Source organism: Pterocles gutturalis, unplaced genomic scaffold (assembly GCF_000699245.1).
Source record: "Pterocles gutturalis isolate BGI_N339 unplaced genomic scaffold, ASM69924v1 scaffold5243, whole genome shotgun sequence".
Lineage (NCBI taxonomy): Eukaryota > Metazoa > Chordata > Aves > Pterocliformes > Pteroclidae > Pterocles > Pterocles gutturalis.
In genome coordinates, this window is record NW_010122785.1 from 412 (window position 1) to 9,807 (window position 9,396).

At 39.5% G+C, this 9,396-nt stretch overlaps 1 protein-coding gene across 2 annotated transcripts; it reads left to right on the forward strand.

The window, feature by feature from the left end:
- Window positions 1-520: 520 nt before the first annotated feature.
- On the forward strand, window positions 521-5,888 carry GID8 (GID complex subunit 8). 2 transcript variants are annotated; one of them, XM_010077626.1, is made up of 4 exons: window positions 521-645; window positions 1,814-2,010; window positions 2,522-2,719; window positions 3,046-5,888. In XM_010077626.1, the coding sequence occupies exons 1-4, from the start codon at window positions 528-530 to the stop codon at window positions 3,217-3,219; spliced, it is 687 nt and encodes a 228-aa protein (XP_010075928.1). In that variant the 5' UTR covers window positions 521-527; the 3' UTR covers window positions 3,220-5,888. The 2 variants fall into 2 exon arrangements, with proteins under 2 accessions (XP_010075928.1, XP_010075929.1); XM_010077627.1 differs by having other exon boundaries at window positions 2,525-2,719.
- The last annotated feature ends 3,508 nt before the right edge of the window (window positions 5,889-9,396 follow it).

Genomic DNA, 9,396 nt, shown 5'->3' on the forward strand with positions numbered 1-9,396 from the left:
AGCTAGTGTAAGGCTTTTAGTTGTACATTGGATAACGTATCACATACAGTTCTGGAGCTGTGCAGTATATGAAGCTATCCCGTCTTAAGTTTTGGTTAAAACTTTAAAGGAAATACTGTTTGCATAGGCTTTGTTTTAAGGGTTTGTTACATTTTTTTTCTGGCTAGCTGTCAAACTCTTTGATTCACTTTGTGATGCTGTGTCCTGTGTAACTTGTAAACAAGATTTATTTGGAGTGGATTTCAGAGTAAGTGCAAGAAGATGGTATTTGAATTATTTATTCTGACGATTGATGAAAGAAGCTTTAGCAACTTGGCTTGGAGGTGTTAAAGAGTGCAAGAACAAGGAGGAGAAAAATGTAAAATTGTGGTTAGAGATAAAAGGGTCTCTTTTGGTTTATTAATTTAAAAGATCTCATAAAAAAGGTATAAAGATGGTAGTAGTACAGTGCTTATAGACATTAAACTTACTACTTCTTGAATCATGTTAAACGAGATGCTTTTCTTTTCTTGTAGTAAGAGTCCAGGATGAGTTATGCAGAAAAACCTGATGAAATCACAAAAGATGAATGGATGGAAAAACTTAATAACTTGCATATCCAGAGAGCAGACATGAACCGCCTTATCATGAACTACCTTGTTACAGGTAAAAGTGAGTGGTAATGCTAGGAGGCTGTTAAATGCATGTCGCTTATTTTATCAAGATAGATGGTTTTGGCTAGAATATGCTACTAGATGGAGTGAAATTAAGGGCTTTAAGGATTCAGTGATTGCTGTTGGCTTCTCTTAGCAATGTACAACTGCTCTTGGGTTCTCTTCAGTGGAAACTAAGACTCAGACACTGACCAGTTATCATGCAATAGAAGTGACATTTATTAACTGTAACTCTTCTGCTAAAAGATAAAGAAAAGAAAGTATCTCCTGGAATGCTGTGACAAACATGACCCGCTTCTGTATGATGTCTTTTTTTGTGCCATGAAAACAAGATGTGTTGCAGTTGTTAAATAGCACTCTGAAAGCAGCATAGAACAGCTATCAGAAGCAAGTTTTAACTGGCTAGAAAGATAAATTCTAAAAGGGCACTGCTGGTAAAATAGTTTGAGACCAAAACCATTAACCACTTCCGCACATAGCTTCACTTTATACTTGAAACAATCAAAAACCCTGGGAATTTGTCCCTACCAATTACGATGCATACCATCACAGGAAGCTGTACTAGGGCGGAGGCGTCTGTATCCGATCTACACCCCTGTTTACATTGGTGTGTGGGTGAAGCCTCTGGGATGAAGGAAGAGCATCTTAGTGGCATAAATAATTTTTGTGTGTATGAAAGTATAATTTAGGATTTAATATAGCTGTTGCAACTTTAAAAAAAATAGTATTGTTATGAGAAAGCAAAATTACTTTTCTATTTCTTCTCGGTAAAACTGCTAGGTCTGTGTAAACAGATTTGAGGGCTTGAGGGAGAAGCAAAACCACCCAAATTTTGCAAATGTGATTTTGATAATCCCATTTTTGAGTAAGTACACTGCTCTATTTAAGTATAAAACAAGCTTTCGGATTAAGAGGAACTGAACTAGAAGTTGAATGCATCCTTAGAAAATGAGGGCACTTGAGTTAAGAATCAATTAAGTGTGTGCTGTTAGATGCCTGTTGGATAAATGCATATTTAAATAGATAAGAGTTTTTCAGAAGTTTGGACTTAACCTTTAAAACCCACAAATACACAAGCAATACTCAAATCTTTTAATGTAAGCGCATTTTTTAAAGTGTTTCATAAAATGTATTTTATAGGTAAAATGTTTTTATTTCAGAGGGCTTTAAAGAAGCAGCAGAGAAATTTCGAATGGAGTCTGGAATTGAACCCAGTGTTGATTTAGAGACTCTCGATGAAAGAATAAAAATTCGAGAAATGATTTTGAAAGGACAGATTCAAGAAGCCATTGCGTTAATAAACAGCCTTCATCCTGAATTGTTAGATACAAACAGATATCTGTACTTTCATTTGCAGGTAAGCAGAGGTGGCAAACTTTCTATTTGTTCTAGAGGTTGCTGAGAGACTGGAAACAGTAGTGCAGATTTTATGAGTATGTTGGGAGGTTTGTGACTGAACATGGATGAAATTTCAAGTGTTTGTTCTTGTCATTGTTTTGTAGCAGTGGGAAACTTTTCGTGGTGCAGGAGCTGTCATATACAGTTAGGAACATGAAAACTTATAACAGCAGCAGTGGCCTGTGACTTAACAATATCTGATTACCGTTAGTCTGAATTTCTAGTCGTTCATTTAGTAAGACGTCTTTTCAAAACCCGTTACACCAAAGTGTCAGGTTACCTTTTCAGTAGATTTTGTAGACAAGGCTGCTGCTCCTTGTCTCACACATTGAGGAGAATTGACCTCAAACTGTCAAATTATGGATTACCATTTGTTTCAAATTACACACTGATGCCTGAAGGTTACAGTCTTGAAATCCTGAAGATTTGTTAATTTGCTTAGCTAATATTGTTGTGTCTTTTGTATGTAGCAGCAGCATTTGATTGAACTGATTCGGCAGCGTGAGACAGAAGCAGCTCTGGAATTTGCTCAGACTCAATTAGCAGAACAAGGCGAGGAGAGCAGGGAGTGCCTGACAGAAATGGAGCGTACGCTGGCTTTGCTTGCCTTTGATAATCCTGAAGAATCACCATTTGGAGACTTGCTTAACATGATGCAGCGACAGAAGGTAGCTCTTCCTCAAAAGGAAATTGATGTCTTGTTTATGTGTGGTGAAGACGATGTCCAAATATTTTTGAAATGTTTAGAAAGAATTGATACAGTGGTACACAAAAGAACAGAAGTATTTTCTTAAGCAAGATTCAAAAAAATGGTGTTAATGTATTCAACTACTTGTCTCTCTTCCTTGTTTTCTCCAGGCTCAGAGTCTATGGAGCTTTGTCCTGGCCATGCTCTGAGGAATTAGCACACTAAGTGTGGTCTTTAATGTCTGTGTGACATTAGCAGTGTTAATTGTGGGAAAACTATTACTGAACTCCAGTATTTCTTTTCCAGGTATGGAGTGAGGTTAATCAAGCTGTTCTAGACTATGAAAATCGTGAATCAACACCCAAGTTGGCAAAATTACTGAAACTACTACTGTGGGCTCAGAATGAGCTGGACCAGAAGAAGGTGAAATATCCCAAAATGACAGACCTCAGCAAGGGGACGATTGAAGAACCCAAGTAAAATGTGTGCAGATGGACATCAATCAATCTTAGTACTGCACAGTATACATTTATATCAGTCTGTGACTGAAATATTTTTACTACAGTACAGCACTCAATTCAGATTTTTCAATGAACATCTTAATTTGAAGGGAGAAAAGTCCCTTTTAAATGCTGCAAAAACTGCATTGAAAGGCGCTGTATCTCTTTGAAAGTCTGACTTAGGCTATGCACTATAATACATTTTTAAAAAAACAATTAAACAGGACAGGAAAAATAGCATTTTTAAAAGTACAGAACTCAAGCTTTCTAATTGGCTACTGATGCCTAGTTTAGTGGCCAGTAAGTTAATACGGAGTTATATTGGCAACTATTCAGTTAAGTTTAACTGTCTCCTGTTTGAAATGTGTATATAGAACAGTGAATATTTTCTACCTTTAAGTTATAGCCAGATATACATTCCCCTTAAAAATAACTGGTCAAGTTTTCATCTATAAACTTTGCAGTAAGGTCAACCTTTTGCTTAGGAAATAGTGTACAAACTTGTAAATCATAATTTAAGGACTTTTTTTTTCCTTGTTTCTGACTTTTTGGTGCTTTATATGGTGAGAGCTATGTTCGTAATGGATCAGTGACCCATCTTTTCAGGAGGAGTATTGTTGGAAATAAGGTGTTTTATTTTCCTTATTTTTCAGGAATGACCAAAATAGCCCCCAGAGGCATTTGAGGATTTTTGTTAACAGGAGCCTTTCCCTGTATATTAAATTTGCAGCTGTAGACACTGCAGTGATTCCAGCAGGCTGCTAAAGCTTTGAAGGCCACTGGATGTTTGTAAGCTGAAAGACATGCTTGTGTTAGGAAATGAAGTGGGGGAGAGAGTTGCTAGTTGAAGCCTCTGATGCATCATCTTGTGCAGGATCTGCCTTTATGCTTGCTGAGTAAGAATTGTAGTTTTAGAGCTACTTGGGCTGTTTCTATGCCTTGAGCTGAGCAGAGCAGGGCTGTCTAAAACCAGAAATTTCCATTTTCTCAATTCTTCCATACCTTTCTGAAGAGATGCAGTTCATCTTCACCTGTATTTGTTTACTGACTGTCCTCACTCCAGTTAGGATTATAGTTTTAATGTTTTACATGTGAAGTCCAGACTTTCAAGTCAACAAATTATAATCTTCTGGGTATGAGATGTTCTGGTCGACTTAACTTTGCAGCACTGTACACTGGTGTATATCCGATGGTAGCAAGCACTCATCTTGCCAAATCCATCTCTAGATTTTTAGGTCCATATATCAAGTTATTACAGATTTCGCTGAACAAAGACCGAGCCGATGGGTGAAATAATTTAACATCATGAGACACTGGCAGTCGTCACACCAGTCCCATACTGTACATAATCTAGTCTTGTATGGTAGGTATTACCCTGTAGAATGAAACTTAGTTTTCACTTAATTTTACTGGAATACTTATGCATTAAACTGTATAAAGCTTTGCAGATACACCTGACTTACAGAAACTAACGAAACCTGTTACTGATTGCATTACTGTGAACACTGTTTACTTGTGTAGCTATTTTTTGTGGGGGGAAACCATTGCTTGTTAAACAGCTATTAGAGATGCAGAGCGCCAAGGTTAAGCTAGATGGTGGATATAACAGAATTACTTGTTCCCATTTGTTACTGATCATTCTCTTCTCCACTTTGAGCCGTTTGTGGTATGGAGGTCTTAAAGTTTATACATAACAAGCTATCAGTAGCCCCCTGACTACAGCAGCGGTCTGTCTTTCCTTCACCCAGGCTGGTTATTCTAACGCCAAACTTTGAACAGTTGTAGGCTTTGGGGTTTATTTTTGGCTTTTTCCAGTCGGTTGATGTCTGAAAACCCTGTATAACTTTTAGTTTGTGAGAAACTGTATGGTTAATGTAACTTTGTTTAATAACAAACTGCAGAAAAAAAACTGGAATAGCTCTAATTTCTTCCTATGTAACTGATCAGCCTTTCCTCTGTTCTGACACTTGTGTTGTTAAATCTCATCTAAAGCTTCTCCCAGACAGAGTGGACAGTGGTGCGTTTTTGTGGCATGACTAGCATTTTTCTCCATGAGAAATGCAGTATTACAGTCCTGGTTGAGAAGTTCACTGTACTTCTAGAATGCTACATTAATTTAATATAGTATTTGGGCAGAGATTGGGCATAGATTATTTGAATTTTCAGTAGCTTGGGTTTTTTTTTTCCCATTAAAAAATAAACATGTTTTTTAAGGGGTTTAATATAAAATTAGTATAGAACTATTTCACTTTGTTTTTATGGACATGCCACATTGATAAGCAGCTTTAATCTGTAAAGTTTTTGGTAACTGCAAGAAAATATTCGAAAGCTATGCATTTTAGAGAAAGCATAAAGGTAGTGATAATGGTACTTCTAAGGATCTTTATATTAGTGTATATAAAATAGTTTGCATATACAAATATAATATATAATCTGTTTGAAATATTCTTGAATGGTAGGGGCTGTGAAACATATTATAATTTATGGAAATATTGTACACAGTAAACAGACCTCTCAGTACACAGATGAACTTTTGTCATATGCATGAGAAATGTCTTATTTGGTGACTACTAATGAATGGGATTTTGTTAACCCATTTTTGTTAGATAACCACTTTAACAAATATTATTAAATGCCACTTTGATCGGTTTGCTTTAGTGTAAAAATACGTATTTTCTTCCACTTAATTTAGAACAATATGAAAATAACTTTTTGTAAGATTTGTTCCAAACTCAGCGGTGGCAAACAAATCCGGTAATTAAACATGAAACACTACGCTCATTCCTCCCCCAACCTTTTCTTTGGTGAAAGCAAATAAGATTTTTTTCATTAATGCTATGGATATGAAGAAGTTGCGTTGTGAAATACCCTCTCTTGCATCCCTCTGCAGGAAGGCTGTATCAAGTGTGTTTTGATGAGGCTACAAATCTATCTCCTTCTCCAAAACCTGTCCCCTCCCTAATAACTGTTGTCTTCTCTGTTACCATGTTTCTTTTTCTGCCTGTCAAATCCAAGCTAAACTGTGTTGCTTCTGTTGTACAAAGGAGTTATTTGTGAAGGGCGGGGGATAATGGGTTTCCGTGAAAGCTGAAGTACTGGTGGTACTTTCTGAGAAATACTTACGGGACGGTTGAATTTTATATACCTGGAAAAACAGAGGCTGCTGCCCAGAAACTAACAGTAGAATTTAAAGTAAAGCATTTCCTCTCAAGACTTTCGAAGAGGCAAACATATACAGCTTGAAACCAGGTGGAGTGCCTCTCTTTAAGATGATTTCATTGAAACACTTTCAGCTCCTTCCACCCACATTAAAAGAAAAGCTGAAATGAATGTGGAGAGAACTTATGTAGCATTTAAGATGTGTGAAATTGCCTGTGAAGAATTCTATCTCCTTTCCACTCCTTGTACAGATAGGGGAAGCCGTTAACATTATTCCAGGACGATTTTAATGTTTTTAATTTGTAAAATTTATGCTTTGTATGCTTGAGTATAAGCTTAAAAGCATTACTTAAAAAAAATCCTTGACTAGTAGATGAGTGTCGCTCGACTTATTTCAAACCACTTTCTGTCCAAGTTCGTTATGAAGTTTATTAAATGGAGTTGGAGCGTGATCCCTGTGTATCTCATCTTCCCTGGTAATGGAGCCTCCAAGCAACGTCACCAACTCAGTATTTGTTTCTGCTCTGAAGTTCTTAGGAAAAAGGGACGAGTTAACTGTCGCATGAGCGCCGGTGTCCCCAACTCTGCTCATCAGCTCGTTTGCTCTATGTGCTCAGCTGTGCAGAGACAAAACACGAAGCTTATGAATAGCACCTCAGAAGGATTTGTATTTCTGAATGGACACGTCTAGGTGCTAGGAACTATTTTCATCCCTTTCCTCTCCCCTCCTGCCTTCATATAGCGACATTAAGGACAGGATGGGCCGAAGTACCGGTGGGCTGCACCTCAGAACCAGCAAGCCCTGTGCATGCTGTCGTGCTCTTCATGAAAAGGGGGATTCCAGCAGTGTGCTGCTCCTTATACCCACCGGGGTGAATTTCTGCATGGGAGTTACTGTTCTAAAGCAGTCTCAATCTGTCAGTTTCTCTGATAATTTTCTTATTTTTCAGCACATTGGTGTCTGCAGCAGTTTTGCAAAGTTGCATTATTTAGCGCTAGAAACTGCATGCATTTCCTTCAGACTGGACAAGCTGTGTTGAAGCTGCTCTTGGTTTCAGGCTGCCGTTGGACTGTCCCTTCAGGAGATGACAGTTGTCCTTTGTGCCACGTGGGTGCCTGTTTCTCCTTTCACACCCCTGCAGGATCTGGTCTTGGTCTGCGCTTAGTTTCATAAAATCTTCAAATAACACAACCAACACAGAGATTATGCAGCAGTAAAATGAGTGGTTTTACTTTTTAAACGTATTGCTGTGGGTGTGATGGATGTTACACTCAAACGCTTTTTTTACTGCTGCGATTTTTGACAGTGAAGCTGGCTTGGTAAGTGGGAAGTGAGTCAGTCAAAGAGGCTGTTCATTGAGGAGATGGTGCTGAGCAGTACAAGGAGGAGACCTGGAAGAGTTCAACAAATAAAGAAAACTTTGTATGATGTGCTTAATTTCTAAATTCAATAGTAGCCAATGTTGCAGTGGCTGTGTTGGAGGTGCTTGCATGCCACAGCCCTGAGACTTGGACTGACTCACAGACGGTATGAGTTCAGGAGTTTCTGTCTCAGTGGTTGCTGTACCGTGCCCAAAACCTCTTTGCTTCTTCCCTGAGCTTATTCCATGGATTTCACTCCTGTAGTTACATCAGCACGCATCTCCCCTCCTGCCTCAAATTAACTCCAAACATATACGCTATTTAAAAAAAATACTGAACAATGATTTTGATTTCTGGCTGCATTTTAGCATGACTTGTCTCCCTCTTCTGGAAACAGGCACAGTAGCAGAATGAATTAAAATGCTTTATAGTTTCCTGTCCAAATAACAGAAGGAAAACCTACAACTGCACGAAGGCCAAGCCCTGTGGTTACTACACACGGCTCCCCTCAGTTTCCGCTTGTGCCAAGGCTGCTTGTTTTTGTTTTCTCTGTTGGTAGCAGGTCTTTGTGACCTTGGGTGACTATGCCATGGGCCTTTTGGGGGACATCTCCTTCCCTGAGGAAGAAATGCTGAAGCAAAGGACAAAGTATGATTTTATGAATTTTTTTTTTTGCCTCGGTCAGCTCTGGTGGCCTCCTTCTGGAGTTGTCTATAGTGTGCGAGGAACCTTTTGCTATTTCACTCTGTAAGGTTTAGCTTAAAAATACTGTTACCCCTCAGGGACCTGCAAGGGATTCATGTAAGGAGAAGAGGGGGTGAGCTCGTGTCCCTCTCCAGGACAGTTAGCTAAACCCTGGTCTGCTAAAAGCTTAATTTCCAAGAGCATTTACAGGCTGCTGGCTGCAGGAGTAGCAGAGAGGGGATGCTGGCCCTGAATCTGCCCCCTGGGCTTTTTGGTGCAGCCCAGGAGCTCTGGTGCCTTTCCCGAGGGCCACCTAGGACCTTGCTCGGGCTGTGCAGGAGCTCCTCCATCCTTTGCTGCCTGCCTGCATCCACGCTGCTGTGGGACACAGCATCACCTGGACAGTGTCTTCACAAAGCTCCACCGCCTGCTCACTCATATTCCTGAAGTGAGTCACGAGTCTTCCTATTTTGGACTGAGATACCCATAATTTTAATTACCTATTTCCATAAATTATCCCTCTCGGATGCTTACAGCAAAGCATCAGCTCTCTCCAACAGTTAAATCAAGTAACGCTGATTCCTATTTTTTTTCCTTAAATTCTTTGATGGGGATATCATATTAAGTTCTAATCCTTAAAAACCAGAGACGGAGACTTTTCTGCTGGCTCAAGGAGCAGGGGCCCGGCTCACCAAGAGCGCATGTGATGTGCTTCCCAGCTCTCAGAGGCAGAGGAGAGACCCTGGTTAGTCCCGTCCGATAACTCCCCTCGGCTTTGCTGATGGGGTCTAAGTATCTACCGGAGAAGGAGGAGGAAAAAAAAAAAAAAAGTAAAAAAAGGGAAAAAAAGGAAAAGAGAAAAAAACCCCAAGTTTGTGGGTGACGGGTGGAGAAACCGACCCCCGCCGGGCACCCTCCTTGCTCCACGGGTTCGAGGCTGCCCAGGGCCGGG